This window comes from Gastrolobium bilobum, unplaced genomic scaffold (assembly GCF_033153095.1).
Source record: "Gastrolobium bilobum isolate Gb01-03AN ecotype WA unplaced genomic scaffold, APGP_CSIRO_Gbil_v1 utg57798, whole genome shotgun sequence".
NCBI classification, from domain to species: domain Eukaryota; kingdom Viridiplantae; phylum Streptophyta; class Magnoliopsida; order Fabales; family Fabaceae; genus Gastrolobium; species Gastrolobium bilobum.
Genome location: NW_026898990.1, coordinates 29,207 through 53,488, shown reverse-complemented (window position 1 = coordinate 53,488; position 24,282 = coordinate 29,207). Strand labels below are relative to the sequence as shown.

General features: G+C 37.5%; 1 protein-coding gene across 1 annotated transcript; it reads left to right on the top strand.

Annotated features, from left to right (window-relative positions):
• The first annotated feature begins 2,000 nt into the window (after nt 1-2,000).
• On the top strand, nt 2,001-24,282 carry LOC133286081 (SCY1-like protein 2 A). The gene is made up of 14 exons (XM_061483427.1): nt 2,001-2,704; nt 2,837-2,941; nt 8,966-9,076; nt 9,698-9,880; nt 10,439-10,565; nt 14,028-14,089; nt 14,180-14,266; nt 14,608-14,694; nt 15,014-15,127; nt 15,231-15,359; nt 21,805-21,867; nt 22,485-22,646; nt 22,762-22,880; nt 23,005-24,282. Exons 1-14 carry the CDS (start codon nt 2,213-2,215, stop codon nt 23,948-23,950), a joined length of 2,787 nt encoding a protein of 928 aa, XP_061339411.1. The 5' UTR covers nt 2,001-2,212; the 3' UTR covers nt 23,951-24,282.

The following is a 24,282-nucleotide window of genomic DNA, read 5'->3' as shown; positions in this document are numbered from 1 at the left end:
TTAAAAGATTATTTTAGAGTCCGTTCGAATTCGTTGGTATTCAAATAAGATTTTAAACAAAGGAAAAATAATATTGTGGTATTCAAAAATCTAACGATTTTAATGGATTTTCTATTGATATGGATTTTTTGAAACTTTTTAATGATAAATATAAATAGGATGTCTCTCTCAGAATCACACTCTAACCCCTAGAATTTCTTAGATTTCTCTAATGTAGTGTCTTCTTCTTCCTTTGGCGGGTTGACCCGCTCGAAATCAGATTCCACCATAGGGCTTCGTCAAAGCTCAAAAATAGCAGATTTTTGAGCCATTTTAAAGAGTTTTTGGATGTTTAAAAAATAATTTTTCAAGCTATGGATCGCGATTTTTCTTTGCACAAAAATATGTAATTTTTGTATTAAAAACAACATAAAACAGTGGGAAAACAACAGAGGAACTAAAACCCTCAAACCAATTTTAATTTTACATCAACAAGACAATATCAATTTAAAGAAAAATTGAAACTTTCATAATATGAACCCTATATTTTGTAACAATACATTCATGAACTAAATTCCTTCGCTATAAGAAATGATTTCAAATAATTTCCGTTTCAATAGATAACTAAAAACTTGTTTTTCAATAGCCCTAAAGCAATTTAAGGTTTCAATGTATCGATTAAAAATAATTTGAGAAATTTTTTAAACATTCATGTAATAAAACCCAGAAATTTAGATTCGAAATTTTCTTAGAATACTCAATAAAAACATGCATATGATATATGGTTAGAAAACTCTCATCACGTAAAACAAAAACCCCAAGGTTTCCAAGATCAATTGCAAAAAATTTCAAACGAAATTTTATCATGAACTTTAGGTTCTATATGCAAATTTAGAATTATTTTAATAACTAAAAAAATTGGGTCTTATAATCTTATATTTATAGCTCTGATACCAAAAGAAAAAGATAATTTTCAACCCATTGGTCAAACACAATACCAGGAACGAGAAAATGCTAATGCGTCGAAGACTAGTATAACTTTAGATATGTGGAGAGCTGTTGCTTAGTAATTTTGAATGTTTATTAAGAATTATATTATGTTTTGCTGATTGAGAAAATTATATTATGTTTTACTTTTTTTTTACTAATATCATTGCATTTCTTTGTTTTTTTCCTGTAAACTCTATTATTTTTTTATTAACTCTTATAATTTTGAATATTTGTTAAAAATTCATAGGGAAGGTTATAGTTATTACCTTTTTTCTTACTACCTCTTATTATTAAATCTTAACCGTTGATTTCCGTCAATCTAACAGTTATAATTTATTGTGTCATACTTATGAATTAATTATTAATTTTCAATAAATTATAACCGTTAGATTGACGGAAATCAACGGTCAAGATTTGGTAGTAAGAGATAATAAGAAAAAGAGGTAGTAAGTATAATCTCTCCCAAAATTCATATGATTTTTTAAAATCTTATAAATCCATATTGTCCTTTTAAATTTTATAAATTCTATTAAAATCCTTTAAAATTCAATAGTATGAAATCTTGATTGTAAATTTTTTTTTTTTAAAAGTTTTTAAAGTCTTTCAAATTCTAAATAGTCTTTTAAAATTCATAAGATTTATTATCTCAATTTTTTTTTAAAATCCTAATTCAAGACACAGCTTATTTTTATAATTATTTTCTTCCATTTTTTTATCTATTAATAAGGGAGTATGTCCTCCAATTGTATAGAAAATGTGTTACATGCTTAACACTTAAAAGAGAGATCTTTAAAAACCTTAATCTATCTTTCTTTCTTTTTTTGTAAGAGATAATAGTTTGTCATGCAACTGTGTCATGTTACAGACACAAAAATACTGTGGGCCCCATTGTAAAGTAAAAAAACAAAAAAAAGTTGAAGTGGATCCTATGCTATATTGAGTGGGTAGGAAAATAGAGATTTTTCGTGTAACCGTAACACTTATATTTCCCGTAATTATTATTATTAATTTATACTGAGTAAAGGTCAAATCGTACGTCCAATTTCCTTCCATGGCTGTTTAACGAAGACGACTTAGAAACACGGAAAAATTAGAAAGAGAAAGAGGAAGGAAGGAAGGAAGAAAGAGAAAGAGAAGTGGAACTTGGTCGTCGTCAGGGGCACACGTCTGAATCTCAAATCCATCTTCAAACCCTCTCAAATTCGTCTCGTTATTCACATTCTGTTATTGCGAGGGAACAACAATGTCGCTCAACATGAAAACCCTAACCCAAGCATTTGCGAAGACCGCCGCGGTGATTGAGAAGACTGTCCAGACGACGGTGCAGGAGGTGACAGGCCCGAAGCCACTTCACGACTACGAGATCCTCGATCAGATCGGGTCAGCAGGGCCCGGCCTCGCCTGGAGGCTGTACTCGGGCCGGGCCCGTGATCCGTCGCGGCAGCACCAGTATCCTGTTGTGTGTGTGTGGGTATTGGACAAGCGGGCCCTCTCGGAGGCGCGAATGCGTGCCGGGCTCACCAAAGCCGCGGAGGATTCGTTTTTGGATTTGATTCGAACGGATGCGAGTAAGCTCGTGCGGCTGAGACACCCTGGCGTGGTTCATGTGGTGCAGGCGTTGGATGAGAGCAAGAATGCAATGGCTATGGTTACCGAACCCTTGTTTGCTTCCGTTGCTAATACTCTTGGCAATCTTGATAATGTTCCTAATGTTCCTAAAGACCTTAGGGGAATGGTAATTTGAACGAATTCGCTATAATAGTAAATCACAAAATTCATTTTATTTTATTGCGTGATCCACTAGTTCGTTTGATCTAGTCCTTTTTTGTGGAATGCTGTATTATTAGAAGAAGCTTTTGCGTTGCAGGAAATGGGACTGTTGGAGGTGAAGCATGGTTTACTTCAGATGGCAGAATCGCTGGACTTTCTTCACAACCATGCTCATCTTATTCATCGAGCTATATCACCTGAGGTGATAGCTTATTTTATTTTATTTTTTTATAATAATCATTTTCATTACTTTAAGAACAAAAGTTTGTTAACAAAGAGCATGACACACAAAGAGAGGGAAAAACTGAAAAAGTCTCCAGAAACTAAGACTTAATGGAGTGGGAAATAGGTTGACTGTGATAGAGTGGAGGGAAGTTTTTGGCATTATGGAGATGCAGTCTTGTTATTTCCTAAGTCTTGACCGTAAATTTTAGTCATAATTTCCTATATTTATTTATTTAAAGAGGATGAGCCTAAGCAGTGGTAAAATTAGATCTTGATGACTGAGAGGTCACGGGTTCAATTCCATGAATTAATCTCTTGGCAAAAGTATAAGAGTGAGGTTGTGTAGACAATGATTTCTTTCACCACATCCCTCGCGAGTCGGGGTTTAACGAGGAGTGATTTTATGTATTTGTTTATTTATTTATTCTCTCTTAGTTATTTTTCTATTTTCTCAATTTTTTCTTGCTTTTTGTTTCGTTCGTCAATGGCTGACCCCAACGAGATTGTGATAAAGGTGATGATGATGAATTCTTTTCATTACTTTGACTTAGTTATTTTTTCCTTCACCTCTTGGTATGCTGTAAATAGTTTTTCTTTTGATAGAAGGGAGGTTCTGGTAAATGAATTGATGAAAAGAAAGAGTGTTTTTCTGTATAACACTATTGATTGATTACATTGAGAGACCCAATAGGTCCTATTTATATTGAGTACAAAGAACAATGCTAATAAATAGCAACAGTAAACTAAGAGGCTTATTTACAATAACAAGAGACATTAATAAATAAGGGAAAAAATAGCAAGGAAGTAATAAATGATAATCTAGAATATTCTACACTCCCCCTCAAGTTGGGAGATATATATTGATCATTCCCAACTTGCTGATCAAATCCTCAAAGGTCGGCTTAAGTAAACCTTTGGTGAGAATATCTGCCGTTTGTTCCTTGGTAGGTATATATGACAAGCATACACTACCGTCTTCTAATTTTTCTTTGATAAAGTGACGATCGACTTCCACATGTTTTGTTCTGTCATGATGGACAGGATTTTGAGCAATGCTGATACCAGCTTTATTATCACAATATAATCTGATAGGTAGGGAATAAGAGATCTTCAACTCTTCCAGAAGCCTTCTTAACCAAATTCCTTCACAAATACCATGGGCTAAAGCCCGAAATTCCGCTTCTGCACTGCTTCTTGCAACAACAGTTTGTTTCTTACTTCTCCTGGTCACAAGGTTTCCCCAGACATAAGTACAATATCCTGAAGTAGATCTTCGGTCCATTGCAGAGCCAGCCCAGTCTGCATCTGTATAAACTTCAATCATCCTTTTGTTCCCCTTTTTAAAGAGAATTCCTCGACCAGGGGTGTTTTTGAGGTACTTGAGAATTCTATAAACAGCACTAAGGTGTTTTTCCTTAGGAGAATGCATGAATTGGCTAACCATGCTTACAGCAAAAGCAATATCAGGACGAGTGTGAGACAAATAGATTAATTTCCCCACTAGTCTCTGGTACTGCTCCTTATCAACATCTTCCCCGTCCTCAACTCCCATCTTGATATTAGCTTCAATTGGAGTCTCTGCTGGCTTGCACCCAAGCATACCTGTTTCTTGCAACAGGTCTAGAATGTATTTTTTCTGGGTTAAGGAAATTCCTTCCTTACTTCGAGCAACTTCCATGCCAAGGAAGTATTTGAGAGATCCAAGATCTTTTAGTTCAAACTGATCAGCTAAACATTTTTTTAAAGAGGCTATCTCCTCGGTATCATTACCAGTGACAATTATGTCATCAACATAAACAATGAGGATAGCAATTCTACCTTTGTCAGAGTGTTTAAAGAATAAAGTGTGATTAGTCTGAGCTTGGGTGAACCCTCTTCCCTTAACAGCTTGAGTAAATTTCCCAAACCATTCTCTGGGAGATTGTTTAAGTCCATAGAGAGACTTCTGCAACTTGCACACAGAACCATCCCCTTTTTCAAAACTAGGAGGTGGATCCATGTAAACTTCCTCATGTAGATCACCATTCAAGAAGGCATTCTTGACATCTAACTGTTGCAATGGCCAATCAAGGTTGGCGGCAAGAGATAGCAGAACGCGGATAGCGTTAAGCTTGGCAACAGGAGCAAATGTCTCCTGATAATCAATCCCATGAGTCTGAGTAAATCCCTTAGCAACTAATCTGGCCTTATACCTGTTGATGCTGTTATCTGCATTAAATTTTATTGTGAACACCCACTTGCAACCAACAGTTTTCTTTCCTTTAGGTAATGTCACAAACTCCCATGTTCCATTTTTTATAAGTGCATCCATTTCTTCTAATACGACGTTCCTCCATTTTGGGTCATCAAGTGCTTCTTGGATATTTTTGGGTATCCTGGTACTATCTAACATAGTGTTGAAAGCACGAAAACCTGTAGATAACTTCTCATATGAGATATAATGGGAAATAGGATGAGCAGTGCAAGATCTAGTACCTTTCCGAAGGGCGATGGGCATATCAATGTTGGCTGTGCTAGTGCATTCAAGTGGGTTGCTAGAGCAAGGACTCGAGTCAGGATCCTGGCAGTCTAGAGTCTCTTGATGTGTTTTGCGCCTGCTGTAGAATTTTCCCCATTTACCAGGAGGATCACAAGGACTGGGAGGATCATTAGACTCAGGTATAGTTGCTACCCCTGTTTCCTTCCCAATAACTCCCCCTGTTTCCAAAGGCCAAGGTAAGACAGCAGCTTCATTGGGTTTCCCAGGCTTATCTTCATCCATACCAGTAGACTCCCCTTGAAGAGAAGTCGGGGAAAAAAAAGGATTGTGTCTCATAAAAGGTAACATCCATGGAAACAATGACCTTACGGAGAGAAGGTGAGTAACACTTATAGCCTTTTTGATTAGGGGAATATCCTATGAAGACACATCTAATAGATTTAGGGTCAAGTTTGGACCTTTGATGTGGAGGAATATGTACAAAGACCACACAGCCAAATATTTTTGGAGGAAGAGAAAGAGCACAGAAAGAAGAAAAAGATTTAGTAAGACAAGATAAAGGAGAATGAAAATTTAGTACCCGAGAAGGCATTCGATTAATGAGATAAGAAGCTGTCAAGATGGCTTCCCCCCACAGATATTTAGGGACATGCATCGTGAATAAGAGAGCTCGAGCAACTTCAATTAGATGTCTATTTTTCCTTTCAGCCACCCCATTTTGTTGAGGGGTGTTAGGACAAGAACTTTGATGAATAATTCCATGCTGGTTTAGGTAATCTCCAAGAACAGAATTAAAATATTCAGTGCCATTGTCTGTTCGCAGAATTTTGATAGGAGTCTGGAATTGAGTTTGAATCATAGCATGAAAATTTTTAAAAGTGGATGCCGCATCAGACTTGTCTTTTAAGAGATATACCCAACATACCCTAGAATGATCATCAATGAAAGTAATAAACCAACGAGCACCCGAGACATTTTTTTCACGAGCAAGTCCCCAAATATCACTATGAATCAATGTAAAGGGAGAAGATTCATGATATTTCTTAGGAGAATAAGTGACACGAGAATGTTTTGCAAGCTGACAAATATCACAAAGAAAGGAACTTGGCTTTTTATTGATAAATAAGTTAGGGAATAACTCTTGAAGATAAACAAAACTTGGGTGCCCTAACCTACGATGCCATAACAAAACATCATTACAATCATATGATAAACATAGAGAGTGGTTTGAAAAAATCCTCCTTTCACAAAGATCCTCCTCCAAATAGTATAGCCCTTCTTCCTCTCTAGCACTGCCAATCATCATCCCCGAGTCCTGCTCCTGAAAGATACAAGCATTTGCAGAAAACTTAGCAACACAATGCAACTCAGCAGTAAATTTGCTAATAGAGATGAGGTTACAAGTAAGGGAGGGAACATGAAGGACTGAGTTCAAAATAATATGTTCAGAAAGTTTAATGGATCCCTTGCCCGCAATAGTGGAGAAATTTCCATCAGCTGTTCTTATTCGTGACGGGTGATAGTAAGGGGTATAGGAGGAAAATAAGGTTGCATTACCTGTCATGTGATCAGAGGCCCTTGAATCAAGGATCCAACGATTACTACGTTCAACATGGAATGCCATACCTTTTTGAGCAACATGACTAGTTGCCTCAGCAGGTTGAGACATCAATTTCTGAAATTGCTCATACTGGGCCTTAGAGAGGAGAACACCATCGGGGTTTGAAGGGACATGAGACCCCTCCCCCTTATCTTCAGAAGATACTTGATTAGCACGATTCTTGTTCTGTCCTTTTGGTTTCCAGTTTGGTGGTTTGCCATGAATTTCCCAACATTTTTCACGGGTGTGACCACCCTTATTGCAATGAGAACACCAACGGTCAGAACGTTTTGAGCCCCCAGAAGGACGAGCAGTATTCTTTGTTATAAGGGCTGACCCATCAGAGGACTTAGAGTCCTTATCACCCAACATTACCTTTCGGCGAAGCTCCTCCCTTCGTACCTCAGAAAAGGCAGTGGCAATGGAAGGTAATGGGTTTTGCCGCAAAATTCTTCCACGAACATCATCCAGATCAGAATTAAGGCCAGCAAGAAAATCATAGAGACGCCTTTTCTCTATATAATTTTTGAATATTGCATTAGCGTCTAAACCTTGAAGGTCTGCTTTGTCATAAAGATCCAACTCTTGCCACAATGTTTTTAGAGCAAGGAAGTATTCAGTAACAGTCATCCCTCCTTGGCGTAAATCTTTCACCTTGGTGTTGAGTTCAAAAGCCTGAGAGGCATTGCCCAGGTCAGAGTAGTATTCTTTAACAGCTTCCCAAATTTCTTGAGCCGTATCAAGGAATAAATAAGTTTGACTGATATCCGGTTCCATAGAATTAGTCAGCCATGTCATGACCATAGCATTTTCAGTCACCCAAGCATCATAGCCAGGTTCATGTTCTGCTGGTTGAACCTTTTTTCCATCCAGATACCCCATCTTCCCTTTGGCCTGGATAAACAACTTAACAGATTGACACCATTGCACATAGTTTCTACCGTTTAAACGGTGATTGGTGATCTGCATTGCTGGGTTGTCTCCAGAAGACGAAGAAATGGGAAGGGGTGAGGTTCCAGTCGAAACTCCAGATGAATTTTCAACATTTTCAGTGTCCATGGCTTCCTAACAACAATACCCAGAAAACAAAATTCCTCCAAATATGATTTTGACCCTCAAAACAGGAAGAGGGAAGGCAGACGATCAGAACGGGGTATGACCCGCCGGAAAAAAATGATGGGAGGGCAGCGTGTGGACCACACGCGCCGGCGAAGCTGAAGGATGTTGGTGGCGCGTGGCTGGGTCTCCGGCGTCGGGTCTTGTGTTGGCTGGCTCGGAATTTTGTTCTGGACCTAATGGTGGCCTTGGTTTTGTGGTTGGAGGTGTCTAGGTGAGGGTTCTGGCCTTGACAGAGGCAAAAAACGAAAAAAAAGAATGGAAGGGAAGTTAGAACAGGGAAGAGACTGGATTTTAACCAGCTCTTGATACCATGATGAAAAGAAAGAGTGTTTTTCTGTATAACACTATTGATTGATTACATTGAGAGACCCAATAGGTCCTATTTATATTGAGTACAAAGAACAATGCTAATAAATAGCAACAGTAAACTAAGAGGCTTATTTACAATAACAAGAGACATTAATAAATAAGGGAACAAATAGCGAGGAAGTAATAAATGATAATCTAGAATATTCTACATGAATAATACCAGTGAGTGGCATCTAATTAGAAATGGTATATAACAAATCATTGTTTGGGAGATTTCCTTGTATCGTTGAGGCATCTATGTATTTCTGAATCTCATATAATCTTATAAATATGTTTTCTCTTTGGAAATTTTGCTTATGCATCTTTTTGTATCCATCACAGTTGATATGTATTCCTTTTTGTTTTGCTAGTTAACCTTCGGTACTAGTCCTTTTCTGTTCCACTATCATAAAATTTCAAATTGGTTTATTGAATACAAATTTTATACTTTGCAGAATATTCTTATCACTTTGAGTGGAGCCTGGAAACTTGCTGGATTTGGTTTTGCTATTTCTGCTTCTCAGATCTCTGGTGACTCATCTAACGTTCAAGCTTTCCATTATGCTGTGAGTGGGACATTTGAGATGATTAGGATTTACTATGTTTATTTGTTTGCTTGACATCTTTTATGTGTTAAATACCCTAATATTGACATGAACTTACGGTTGCATATGTTGCCTATTTATTCATTTATCTTTATAATATTTGCTCATCTCTGATTCTCTATAGATCTTTGATATGTATTTGGTATATTCATGTTATATTACCAATCATATAACCTTGTATAGTGCAATTCTTTTGCATATTTTGTTTGTTTTCACCATCACCGTCATCATCATTTTTCCTTTGATCCTCTTCTTAGCTACAAATTTCTGCTTAAGCTTTAACTTCTTGTAACCTTATATACTTTGGTTTTGATATGTCTCTATATTTTTGTAATTTTACCCCGGTGAATATTCTTCTTGGCACATGATTCTGCATCCCTTTTCCTTGCTACATATGCTTTTCTTGATTATATTTGCAATATCCGCATCTCACTATGATTTTTAAGAAGGTCAAAAAGCTATTTCTAAGTGTTTAAATGACAAATTGTACTATTTTATATTTGTATCTTATTCTCATCCTCAGCAGCGAAGTAGATTTCGCTGAACTGACATGTATCTTATTTCAATGTGACTGCTTTATAGGAATATGATGTTGAGGACTCTGTTTTGCCGCTTCAGCCATCACTTAATTACACTGCTCCTGAGCTGGTGAGGAGCTCTATGTCTTCAGCTGGGTGCTCTTCTGATATTTTCAGTTTTGGATGCCTTGCCCACCATTTAATTGCTCGCAAGCCTTTGTTTGACTGCCACAACAATTTGAAGATGGTATATATAAATCCTTTTGTCTACCTTTTCATAGACTGGTTGTGGTATCTGAAACAAATAAGATTGATGTCTGGAAAAGAAACATTAACCAGGACAACTTGTGGAAAGAGGTTTATTGTGGCCCAGATTGAATCTTGTGTTTTTATATTTGCTGGAATTGAATGTGTAATAAGATATTTTCCATCTAATGGTTTTTTCAAGCTTGTGTTATTGGCAATTAGGTTGTTGTGTTGCTTTACTAGTCAGCAACATAATTGCTAGTATCATGTATTCTGGGGTTGTCATTTTAAATATGTTAAAGTACTAAAATACCACTGTAGTGCAATAATTGAAGTCAATGCTAAAAATAAGTTACAATGGCTTTAAAGTTATAGGTGTTCTTTCAAATTTTTTCTAAATAGGCATTCATGGTAATGATTGCATGTGTCTAGTCTCTTAAAGAGAGAATATATTTTTGTAAATGGTTGAATACATTTGACCAGATGCCACACATCCAATTGGATTTGCCCATGATAAATGAAATTGCTTACTCTTTCATATTGTTTTGTACTTGTGCAGTACACAAATACCTTGACTTACTTATCCAGTGATGCTTTCTCATCGATCCCATCGGAACTGGTTCCTGACTTGCAAAGGATGCTCTCTCCAAATGAGTCTTCCAGGCCAACAGCGATGGATTTTACAGGTAAAGATAGTTTGGCAAATCAATACTTGTTTTTTATTCCTTGAATGAAAAATAAAAACAGGCATGACATCACAGTTAAAGGATTTTCTTGTGGAGTTTCTTACAAACAAAAATTTAATGGGGGTTCATTAATTAAAAAATTTGGTGTCTGATCTGAGGACGAAGGTCTTGATCATGTCAGATGTGACGAGGAGTAATAAATCTAAACTTCACAATTGATGACATGAATTATAGGCAATTGTTAGGAGCTGTTAGAACTAAGAATATTAGGACTGTTAGTGTTAGGAGTCTCATAGGTTAGTAGTTTTATTGGTCTAGGCTAGTTCTAGTAATAGTACAATAGTAAATATATAGGTGTTAACTTTGTATTATATTACATCAAATATCAATCTGATATCGTTCATTCACATTATTATCTTAAACATCAAATATCAACATGCTCTTGTGCAGCCAACTCATCAGCCATTTTATCTCTTACCTCCACCTCATCATTTACTTGCACAGCCAACTCATCAGCCACTTCATCACCTATTTTTGCTGCTTGTTGGTCGCTCTTTCTCCCCTTTTTCCTCTTGTACAATGGTGCAGGTACATCATATACACAAGTGCATGTGTAATAAACAAGTAATAAATTGTAAGAGTATTGTGCCACAGAAAATTAACAAAATTTGGTCATTGCACAAGCTCAACTACTGATTGCATTCAAAATAAAGAAAGCACAATTGAAGTGATCAATTGCCGTAAGTGATTAAAGCTTTAAATTGGCTGACTAAATAAAGAAAATGCAAATTAACAATGTTTATTGAATCAATCAGAGACTGGGATGACTGTGTATCAGTTTCTCCTTTTCTGCAACCTAACACCAGGATTGCTCTAGCAATTTCAACTTTAATATTATCCAGTTAACTAGAACATCAGTGTATACAAGAGTTTTCCAATCTGCTTGTATTTTTCTTCCCTTATTTTAATTATCATATCCCTATGTAAAATGTAAAATCAGAAATCAGTTGGGTACTAGTTCAAAATGGGTTTATGCAAGATAAGAAACATTATTGCAACTATCTTAGCTAGATTTGTACATAAATCTGCTAACCAACATTATTCAATACACATATGATTTTAACTAACTTACCATCAAAATCACATCCCTGCTCACAAATGGCCATGAAATGAACAAAGCACTTCAAACCCAATATTGAATAAACTGAGTAATATTGATGAAGAAGGATAAAGTTCCAAGTGTTCAATCACAAATCTGGATACTCTATCAACTTAATCTTGGACAAATCAATGTGATTATTGTTGCTCCCCACGACCACCTTGTGAGGGACGCAAATGGCGACTTGGGGCCCCTAAACGACCACCACTTTACCCGCGAAGACAATTTTAGTTCACTCCCCCTGCCTCCACCTTGCTGAATGACCGTACCAAAAGATTAATCTTTAATCATCTCCTAATAGTGAAAAGCAAAAAGATCGAGGGGGTACCTTGTTTGATGGAAAAGAAGAGAACTGGAGTGTTTTGAAACGGAGAACACAATGGATGCTGCTTGCAGCCACGCAAAAGAAAGGAGATTCAACAAAAAAGGACGCAAGGTGTGAGAAAACATGGAGAGAAAACTCCTCTGGAAACCTAGAAGCTTGACAAAACTGAGGAAAAAATGTGAGAGGATGCTCATGGGACAAGACCCCCACTTTAAAAGAGGAGCCAAATGATAGGGGTAGGAGAGTCTTTTTAAACAACAATTAATGATGTACTGTAACTGTTGTCAACTTCCCATCATTACAACCTGAAACCCAAACGTCCTTAGAGCTGGGGCGGCCATGTGTCCCCTAACAAACGATAGGACGTCAAGAGACAATGGTCATGTCAAAGTCACTCTGAATTACATCGAACAACCTTGAATCAAGAGCAAGTCGGCTCCCAAGCCTGATATTGGCACCAAAGCACCCCAAAGTAAGACCCAAGTCCCCAACAATTGGGCTACTACATGCATCTTGGTCGCCTTGAGGATGAGTCAAGATGTCCCTATCATCTACAAGATACTTGCTATGTGCTTCAAGCCACCTTGAACCAATTCCTATGATCCAGTTAGAAAATTGATTCCAGCTTCATATCTTGGCATTCTGACATAGCGATATATTGGGCCGGGGGGACAATTGTTTTGGACCCACACATTGCGTCGCACAACTAGTGTCCAGTTCTCTTCGCCCCAACTCAACCTTCCCCTACGTAATCACCTAATAGGATCCTGCAAAGTTAGGGAATATGCGCCTAACACTCCACGTAGATAGCAACATTCCTCCCTATAAATGCAAGATCCTCCCTTCAAGTAGACTCTTCTTTTGAACCCTAGCAATATTCCTCACTCCGACTGTATCACCCAATTGACGCTCAAGTCCCCACATTGCACAAGCATCATGGATAGTACACGAAGGAGGCCAGCTCTGAACCTTTACTTGGGCACTCTCAATCAGACCATATAGCAAACTCTTAGTCCGTGATCTCGGATCGAACATCAAACTCTTTTGTTTTTGAACTTATTGAAGATCTCCTCTTAATATCTCGAGTTACAAGGGTGGCTCAAAATGGTGTTGTAGTTTAAGTTCTCATTATATAAAACTAAAATGAATTGCTAACCCATATCGGGTGTTGGTGTGTCAGAAGATTTGACTTGGATTGTGATACGGACCAGTTCACAATCACACTAAAACAGTAGAGCAATAACACCAATTGCAACTATATTGATTATAAATTGACCAGAAACAGAATTACAGTAATACAAGCTTCAGTTTCAACAACAATAACAAGCTTATAAAGGAAATTACAGAGTCATATAGCTCAACTCTCTCATTACAAATCAAACAACAAAAATGCTGAAATTGAAATTACAAGCAGAAAGGAAATGATAGTTGTGAAGCAGTCGGAGAGGCTCCACTCTCTCCCAAGGTCCAAGTTCTCAATTCAGGTTCTCGATCCTTCTCTCTCACATCATCAGCCTTCATTTATCCTCCCCACGCACATTCTATGGCGTTCCCTCATTCGGTTGCAACAGAATTGCTGAGTCAGCATCAGCAACAGGGCCTTTGTTGATTGGGCCTTGATCAGCAGCCTCAGTTGTTCCTTGATCAGCAGCCTCAGGTGTAATCTGTACCCTTCTACTCTTGTCCCTCTTGTATACCCGATTGGGCTTGGGTTGGTTGGGCTGGGTTGCATCAGATTGCATGTGTAATTCTTCAGGATTAAGTAACTCATTAATCAAATGGTTACCATTGACCACTGCAATTAAGACAGCGTCTCTGCTTGTTGTTGGATCCTTCATATGGTCCACTGCTGTTGGATCCTTCATATGGTCCCTGCACATAATATTACTATGTTGCTCAATTGCTGTTTTTCGTGGCTCCTTTATTATTATGATTATTATTATAATCTTTAAAGGATAGACACCCCTCATTTTTGCAGGCTCACCATTTTTTCGGAATGACACTAGGTTGCGTGCTTTGCGCTTTCTTGATCACATGCTTGTAAGAATTTTTAGTTTAGCTTGTTAGCATCACAAAATTGATAACATACAGAATTCATAGTTGAAATCTATGTTGTAACTTCTCCTTCAGGAAAGAGATAACATGCAGAAGTCAGACTTCTTAAAAGCATTGTCAGATATGTGGAAAGATTTTGATTCCCGTGTATTACGATACAAGGTATGCTGTTCGCCTATGACTGTGTATTTTATGTGCGGTTTAATTTACTCCTGCTGGTCAATTTTGTCTCGGTTCTCTTTCTCTGCTCCATTAATTACTTAGTCTTGTGTCCTATAGGTTTGATGATTATGGGTTTGACCTAAGTGGAGTATGACAATATGGTCTCCCAATCTTTCTTGCATTTTGAGATTGAGTCACATATGTTACACTCATGTTACCCTAATTTTCCCCAAATACGAGATTAAAATGCTCATGTTCCTTTACTCTGAATCCAATTGAATTTTGAGTTATTCTTTTACTATTTGTCATGAATGTATTTTAGAGAAATAAATTCCATGCAGGTCCTTCCCCCACTTTGTGCAGAACTTAGAAATGTGGTGATACAACCAATTATTCTACCAATGGTTCTAACCATTGCGGAGTCTCAGGTACTATCCTCTCTCTTTTCATCACTTCCATAGAATGCCTAAAATATTAATCAAAGTGCTGGTGTTGACAGCATTGTAAATCGAAATCAATCATGCACTAACAGATATTCTTTTGCAGGGTAAATATTTCACAAAATTCATAGTGGTATTGAAAGCATATTTCGTGCATGTGATGCTCATAAACTTTTACATTAATCCAGATTTTTTACCTAATTCATCAATAATTAACGCATAATATGCTTTCTAAATTTTTTTAGTTTTTTGATAAAAAAGAAATTCAGTAAGACAAAGAAGAAAAAAATTCTATGTTATTTTTCAGGACAAGAATGATTTTGAGCAATCAACACTGCCAGCCCTTGTCCCTGTCTTGAGTACTGCTGCTGGTGAGACACTGTTACTACTTGTGAAGCACGCTGAGCTTATAATAAACAAGGTATTGTAAGTTTGTATAGAGTTCTTTATTTTGATGATAGAAGAATCGTGTGTCTAGTGACTATGCTTATTCTAACTTATTACATCTTTCATTGTTCATTTAGACTAGTCAACAGCATTTAGTTTCACATGTTCTTCCAATGATTGTTCGGGCCTATGATGATAATGATTCTCGTTTGCAAGAAGAGGTCCTTAAAAAATCTGTTTCCCTTGCGAAGCAACTTGATGCCCAGGTGAGTGCTATTTTCTTGTGGTACTTCTTCTGATTATTGAGTAGGCTTAAGTTGTTTTAAAATAACACGTTTTCTATTGAGTACTTTGTGAACTTGGATTGCCCAATTTCAAGTTCTTGTTTCAATGTTTGAAGTTTTTGGGGACTATTGAAACTTTTAGGTTTGTAGAAAATTAGAATTCAAACATGTTTCCGTTTTTATTTCCTATTAATTAGGATTGATTATGATTGATTAGGATTGATTATGATTGATTAGGATTAATTGTGATTGATTAGAATTGATTGTGATTAGGATTGTGATAGGATTGATTAGTCATCGCTTAGTCATTCTTAGCGATTCTTTCTTGTATAAATACTCACTCATGTAATTTATTCAATATCAATATACAAAAACCTCTTTTCAATATGGTATCAGAGCGGGTTCGTTCCTACCCTAATTCAAATCTGAAATAACCATCCAAACACTTCCATCACCGTCAAACACCTCCTAAACACCGCCTTGAATCTGTCCAACACAGAAACCTAGTTTACTGACCTCCGATCAAAAAAGTGAGGTGACCATTCGACTCAGAAGGATTCGACGAGTCGACCGCCGCTGGACCCATCGCCGTCAGCCGCTGCACGTGCCACCACGCGCCGCCTTCCAGACGTTTTTTTTCCGTCGCGACTTGCACAGACCTTTTCGCGGCTTCTCCCCTTCCTGTTCCAGAGGTCAGATCAAAAGTTTACAAAACTTGATTTTTCATCAACGGTCAACCCTTCTCTTTTTATTCATGGCTTCCTCAAAACACTCTTTTTATTACCACGAGCAACCTCCTAAGGCCACTAGTCATGTGGTCCAGCAAGGTACAACTTTCCATGTTGATAGTCAAAATCATTGGATCCTTGATTCTGGAGCCTCTGATCATATGACAGGTAATCTTGGCTTGTTTTGTTCATACACTCCATATTCTGAACCTTCTCGGGTCAAGATCGCCGATGGCAGTTTTTCCCAGATTGCGGGACACGGAACCATTAAACTTTCTGAGCTGATTACTTTGACATCAGTTCTTTATGTTCCTTCTCTGACTTGTAATCTCATTTCCATTAGCAAGCTCACCTCTGAGTTGCATTGCTTTGCTAAATTCTTTCCACATGGTTGTGTTTTTCAGGAACAGGACTCGGAGAGGATGATTGGCAGTGGTAGAGAGGATGGTGGACTTTACTACTTTGAGGAGGATGTGACTCATGAAGCTGTTTTCGTAGAAAAAAACTCTATGTTTCCTTTTGATTCATGTAATGATGTTATGCTGTGGCATCGTAGGCTAGGCCATCCAAATTTTATTTATCTTCAGAAGTTGTTGCCAAACTTATTTATTAATAAAAGTCCAAGTTTGTTTTCTTGTGATATTTGTCAACTTGCCAAGCATACTCGTGCTCATTATCCTTCTAAAGTTCACCATGACTCTTCCCCATTTTCCTTAATTCATAGCGACATATGGGGTCCAGCCCGTGTTAAAAATATTTCAGGTACTCGATGGTTCATTACCTTCATTGATGACCATTCTCGAGTTTGTTGGGTGTATCTTCTAAAGGATAAGTCCGATGCTGCATCCGTGTTTAAAAAATTTCATGCCATGGTTCAAACCCAATTCCAAGTTGCTATACAAATTCTTCGTACAGATAATGGCAAAGAGTATTTTAACTCTATTCTTGGAGAATATCTTCCCCAACATGGCATCCTTCACCAAAGCTCGTGTCCTGACACACCCCAACAAAACGGAGTTGCGGAAAGAAAAAACCGACATCTCCTTGAAGTTGCTCGGGCTCTTATGTTTACCACGAGTGTTCCTAAATATCTTTGGGGAGAGGCAGTTCTCACTGCCTCGTATCTGATAAATCGAATGCCATCTCGCATTCTGAAATTTCAGTCTCCTCTTTCTAGTCTTGTTCGTATCTTCCCTTCCTTCCGAGGTGTCTCCTCCTTACCTCTCAAGTTATTTGGTTGTGTTGTATTTGTCCATATTCCCTCCCATCAACGGTCTAAGCTTGATCCTAAGTCTCTCTAGTGTGTCTTTATTGGTTATTCTCCTACTCAACGTGGCTATAAGTGTTATTCACCCTCTCTTCGTAAGGTCTTTGTCTCTATGGATGTCACTTTTTCTGAGAATGACCCTTTCTTCCCCTCGACTTCTCTTCAGGGGGAGTCTATAGGAGTAGATGAAGATCAGTCATGGGAACCTATTAATGCCACAGTATTACCTCTACTTTTGGAAACAGGGGGAGCTACAGAATCCTCACCATCAGGAGCCTCCTCAAAATGGGGACAAGTTTATAGCAGGCGAAAGCCTCCTCAAAGTGTGAATAACCCAGAGCCTCTACACTGCCAGGATTCTGAACCATGTTCTAGTTCCAGCACCCCAATACTTGAGTGTCATGGTGAAAATGATCTACACTTGCCCATTGCTCTCAGAAAAGGTACTCGATCTTGTACTACTCATCCTATTTCTAATCATATTTCATATGGAAAGTTGTCCCCAGGGTTTCGTGCTTTCAATACTATGTTGGATAGTACAAAGATACCGAGAAATATACATGAGGCTCTCAATGATAAAAAATGGAGGGATGCTGTCTTTGAAGAAATGAATGCTTTAGAAAGAAATGGAACTTGGGAGATAGTGACCCTACCCAAAGGAAAAAAGGCAGTAGGATGCAAATGGGTGTTTACAATAAAATTCAATGCAGATAATAGCATCAACAGATACAAGGCAAGATTGGTTGCAAAGGGTTTCACTCAGACTCATGGGATAGATTATCATGAGACTTTTGCTCCGGTTGCTAAAGTCAATACCATCCGAGTTCTCTTATCTCTTGCTGCCAATCTAGATTGGCCTCTGCAACAGTTAGATGTGAAGAATGCATTCCTAAATGGTGACTTACATGAAGAAGTCTATATGGATCCTCCACCTGGTTTTGAAAAGGGAAATGGATCAGTGTGTAAACTAAAAAAGTCTCTATATGGATTGAAACAGTCTCCCAGAGAATGGTTCGACAAATTCACACAAGCAGTCAAAAGAATAGGCTTCATTCAAGCACAGACTGATCATACTCTCTTCCACAAACACTCTAAGGATGGTAAAATTGCTATTCTTATTGTATATGTAGATGATATAATTCTTACAGGTGATGATATTGAGGAATTGAACACCTTGAAGAAATTTCTAGCAGCTCAATTTGAACTCAAAGACCTTGGCACTCTCAAATATTTCCTTGGTATGGAAGTTGCTAGGAGCAAAACAGGCATCACTCTAACACAAAAGAAATATATTCTAGATCTTTTGTTGGAAACAGGAATGTTAGGGTGTAAACCTGCTGAGACACCTGTGGAACCTAATACCAAGTTAGGTATTGAAGATGGGAATGAGGTGGATAAAGAACAATATCAGCGATTGGTTGGTAAACTAATCTACTTATCTCATACGCGTCCTGACATTGCCTTTGCGGTGAGTATGATTAGTCAATTCATGCACTCACCTAAGGAGAAGCATCTTAGTGCAGTCTATAGGGTGCTTAGATACCTCAAGAATACTCCAGGAAGAGGATTATTCTTTAAAAAGGGGTATAAAAGGACAATTGAAATCTACACTGATGCAGATTGGGCAGGCTCATCAGTAGACAGAAGATCTACCTCAGGCTATTGCACCTATGTGTGGGGAAATCTTGTTACTTGGAGAAGCAAAAAGCAAACAGTGGTTGCAAGAAGTAGTGCTGAAGCAGAATTTCGAGCTTTAGCTCATGGAGTTTGTGAAGGAATCTGGTTGAGAAGACTTCTTCAAGAGTTGAAGATTTCATATTCCCTACCAATAAAACTATATTGTGACAACAAGGCAGCTGTTAGCATTGCTCAAAATCATGTGCATCATGATCGAACAAAGCACGTGGAAGTTGATCGTCACTTCATCAAAGAAAAATTAGATGATGGAAGTGTGCATTTGATATATGTTCCAACCAAAGAGCAAACAGCAGATGTCCTTACCAAGGGCCTACACCGTCCAGCATTCGAAGACTTGATTGGCAAGTTGGGAATGATCAATATTTACCTCCCAACTTGAGGGGGAGTGTAGAAAATTAGAATTCAAACATGTTTCCGTTTTTATTTCCTATTAATTAGGATTGATTATGATTGATTAGGATTGATTATGATTGATTAGGATTAATTGTGATTGATTAGAATTGATTGTGATTAGGATTGTGATAGGATTGATTAGTCATCGCTTAGTCATTCTTAGCGATTCTTTCTTGTATAAATACTCACTCATGTAATTTATTCAATATCAATATACAAAAACCTCTTTTCAATAAGGTTAGACCAGGAAAAGGAAAAAGAGAGAATAAAAGCTAAAAGTGTATTATGAGATTGATGATCAGATGTTACTCAAAGACAATAACCTAATGCACCTATTTATACCAAGGTTATCAAGTTGTAAGATTTAGAGAATTAATGGAAAATAGCTTAAAATATGTCATATAAATGAACAGTTTCAATGTCATACAAAGAGACTCTCTGTGACTGAGAACAATACGTGAACTGTGCCAAAGGTGCTGATGTCAATGACACTATCTGAATAAGGCTGAACTTCAAATATCAAATGCAGGTAGCGGCTGTTAGCGGTCGACCCTGAAAACGCTACAGCGCTACAACAGGTAGTGGTGTAGTGCAGCTATGCATGAATACGTTATATAGATCTACCACATACAAAATAAATGATTAAAAACATCGATGAAATAGTGTACTAATTACTTATCAAACACCACAGAAAAAATTGTACTAAAAATCCAAAAAACTTAGCCAGAATTTGTACAAATATTTCTGGCTTACTAATTTTGATGTGCAATTTTGAATTATTATAAAATTCTAAACAGAGGAATGCTATCTTCATTGTATAAGGCATTAAGAGTCCTCTAGTTTTAGAACAAAACTTGAACTGGAGTAGAGGAATGCCATCTTCATTTGCATAATATCATAAGGAGTTCGCAAAGGAGTAGTATTAACAAATAACATAAGAACTTTATGTGGAGAGTAAAAACTGCAACTTGCACTCCTTCCCTGTAGCGGCACAATAACGTTGTGATTGGCCGCAATAACGGTTGCTACAGCTGCAACCATGAAGTGTAGCGTAGTGGAGCGGCCAATAGTGGATGTGCCCGCTACAGTTGCAGTATAGCGTGCAAAAGCAGCGCTATTGATAACAATGGGCTGAACTGGACCTCTGACCCTGGGAACAAGACTAGGAGACACTGATGAGCAGAATGGTACCTTCGGCATGACAATTGTAGATAAGAAAGGTGGCAAGCGAACTGCCCGTGTTGGCAGAGGAGGCACGCCACTTGCGTGTGTGATTCACACGCAAACAAAAGACACCAGGCATGGTGTGTGAAAGATTTTTTTGCAGCAATGCTCATATTGGTGACCGATTAGTGGGCTCTGGGTTGAAATTATAAGGATTTAGATTTAGAGGGAGAAAAACAAATACTCAGAATAACAAAATTATGTTTATATTGTTGTGAAGAATGTGTTATGATGCTATACAAACTATAAAAAAACTGATTCCTGTTTATACTGGACTCCAAATCTTAAATAAATCATGAAATATAAAGAAATTAGAAAACTATTTCTAAGAAATAATCTTAAGATACTGTACTCTAAGATACAATGAAGATATTATGAGATATTTTTCTTATATTCTAACACTTACCTTTTTGTTTACTTCACAAACAATGAAATGGATACTTTACTCCATTCCATCATAAAATATCCAAACAATGGTATGGTAATTTTTTTTCATTCCATCCTCTTCCACTCCATTTCATCCATCATTAGATATGCAAACATAGCCTTGTGGTTTAGGCATGGAAAAGGAGAATGAGAGAATGGAGGCTAATGATGTATTATGAGATTGATAATAAGATGTTACTGAAATACACTAAAGTAATGCACCTATTTATACTACTAATCAGGTCAAGTGATATTACTGGTAGTACAAGCCCAAGCCCAACATTAATAAGATAATAACTGTAATATCATTATCTTCTAACAGGGACTTTTCATAATCATATAATATGAAACTATTGTCTCTTTCATGGATGGAAGCATCATATTTTAATAATTAATAACCCTAAAAGTTATGGCTTGAGTATCTATTGGTTGGTTTGAAACATTGGTAGGATTCTATTAATCTACCTTCATAAAAGTTTCTGTTGGTTGACTATTATCAGAATAAAGAATATTCAGAAAATCTCAGCATTTTGGTCCATTATCTCTTTGCCTTCCTCTGGTTTAGATTTGGAAAGTGTTCTGTTACTCCCTTATCCTAATGTTTATCACCCCCTTGAGGTTTATATTATTGTACAACCCTACTGCTCTTCTTCTTCTATTAAGTTTCTGATATTTTTTTTCTTCCTTTCAGCTGGTGAAACAAGTGATTTTACCCCGTGTTCATGGATTAGCACTTAAAACAACAATTGCTGCGGTATGTCAATATTTTGTTTACAATGCCTTAGGTTCCCCAGCTAGTTTGGGTTAAAAATGATGTTGATGCTGATGAATGTCTTAGGTTGACATGATATATTTGGTGTCTTTTCAGCCCACAAACCCTAATTTAGCCAAAATAAATAGATGTTTTTTTTACTATGGCAGTTATTTGACTAAATGGTAGTTATTAGCAGTTTTCAAAGTTTCATCTCTACTCTATCCTATTTTACTTATTGCCTCTATTTCTCTCGAACTTTTAACGCATGCACATTCCCTTATGAATACAATATTTTTTTAATTAAATACCTGTATTTATTTATTTATTTTATTATTTTTTCTTGTATTTATTGTTCTGTTCCCTTGATCTTTTCTTGCTTGTTATTTGGGTTCATCTACCGTTGATCCCAACTAATTGATTCTGCCCTAAATATATATATTCTTGAATGTAATTTCGTATTATAGGTAAGATCTTATGTTTCATGTTGTATTCCATGTTCTACGTTTCTACTTTCTACCTCTTTTGTTTGATCCTAGGTAGGATTTATGAGTTTGACGCCCTTGTTTATTTGTGCTGTTGTTTCGGTGTAATCTGTAATTGTCTCTTTGGTTTGACAGGTTAGAGTGAATGCTTTGTTGTGCCTAGGAGAAATGGTTAGCCGACTTGATAAACATGCTGTCCTGGACATCTTGCAAACTATTCAGCGCTGTACTGCTGTTGACCGTTCTCCTCCAACACTTATGTGTACCCTTGGGGTTGCAAATTCTATTTTTAAGCAGGTAATATTTGCAATGATGGGCCTGATATATGAATTGCAGTTTTTTAAATCATTGACTGCTACAATTAATGGTATTTGGAGCTGTAGCTAAGTTTTGTTTGATTTCTCTTGTTCAGTATGGAGTAGAATTTGTTGCTGAGCATGTTCTTCCATTGCTTATGCCCCTCCTGACTGCTCAACAACTGAACGTTCAGCAGTTTGCCAAATATATGCTCTTTGTCAAGGATATGCTCCGGTAATTTTTTTTATAAAAAATTAACACCTCTTTACTTTTTGTCATTTTCTTTGTCTTCTGTCTCTCCTTAATCTTTGACAAACTTCTCTTTGAATTTCTTCCTGAATTTTGTGTGCTTGTGCAGGAAGATAGAAGAGAAGCGTGGTGTGGCTGTGACTGATTCTGGAATCCCAGAGGTAAAACTATCTCCTGCGGTTAATGGTCTTCGAACTGAAGCCCTGAGGACAAGCAGCAACATGGTTTCTACTTCAAACAAAAGCAGCTCCACTTGGGATGAAGATTGGGTTCCCCAAACAAAGGGAACTGCCTCTTCTGTCCAGAATTCTATTGATACATCCAGTCAATCTGTGGCAGGCAATCCTGTGGGGCAAGTAACATCTTTACAAAAGCATTTACCTTTATCTGCTGCATCTAATCAGCAGACAACCATGTCATGTCCCTCAGTAGATGTAGAGTGGCCACCTCGAGCACCTTTTGGTGTTACCCCACAATTTGGTGATACTGAAAGGCCTACAATAGCAGCAGAAACGTCATCCACATCCAATCTTGAAGATGATGATCCTTTTGCTGATTGGCCTCCACGTCCTAGTGGCTCATTATCTAGTGGATCTGGAATTTCCAACAATGGTACTTTAGGAATGCCCTTAAACAAAGTTGGGTTTAATTCAATGGCAAGCACTTCAAGCAATATGGGTCTCCAAACAAGCAACAATTGGTCTGTTAGTTCCCAAAGTTCTGCAGAGTCCGTCAGTTTGAACTTCAGGAATGCTAGTTCAACCATCGGTAGTCTGAATAGTGGCCTTGAACCTCAGAATTCTCTTGGGTTCCTAAAACAAAATAATGAGTTTCCAGCATCGAACGTTTCGTATAATAATAACATCAAGTCCACAGATCTTGGATCAATATTTTCTTCCAACAAGAATGAACAGATTGCACCAAAACTCGCACCGCCCCCTTCAACCACAGTAGGTAGAGGACGAGGAAGAGGGAGGGGAGCTGCTTCAACCACTCGGTCCTCTCATCCCAAGTCACGTGCTGAGCAGCCACCTCTTTTGGATTTGTTGGGGTAGCTTGCTTCTATTATTGTTCTTGTATCAGAGTGATGGATTACTGCTGAGGTTGTATATTTTTCCAACATCCTATGTTGGATGCTTGGAGACATTTGTTGTGAAGGGAGAGCTTGCAGAAAATCTTGCCATGCAACATCTGTTGCAACGGACGGCTACACTATGTAAAGGTTTTGTTGTATGTTGCTTAGTCTTTGTTGTATGTTGCTTAGTCTATAGTGATCTTGCAAAAATTTGGATTTAATATTTTTTATTTTTTTGTTCTTGCTATATATCATACTTCATTCTTAGGGCATCAGGCAAAGTGTATTCAGAAAAGTCCTGGTTACTGTGAC

What these genes read in the sequence shown, in the direction of transcription:
- LOC133286081 (XM_061483427.1), top strand. Translation starts at nt 2,213, where the DNA reads ATGTCGCTCAACATGAAAACCCTAACCCAAGCATTTGCGAAGACCGCC. An exon ending in CTGAGCTTATAATAAACAAG is followed by an intron (nt 15,128 to 15,230) that starts GTATTGTAAGTT and finishes TTGTTCATTTAG; the next exon opens with ACTAGTCAACAGCATTTAGT. An exon ending in CGAAGCAACTTGATGCCCAG is followed by an intron (nt 15,360 to 21,804) that starts GTGAGTGCTATT and finishes TCTTCCTTTCAG; the next exon opens with CTGGTGAAACAAGTGATTTT.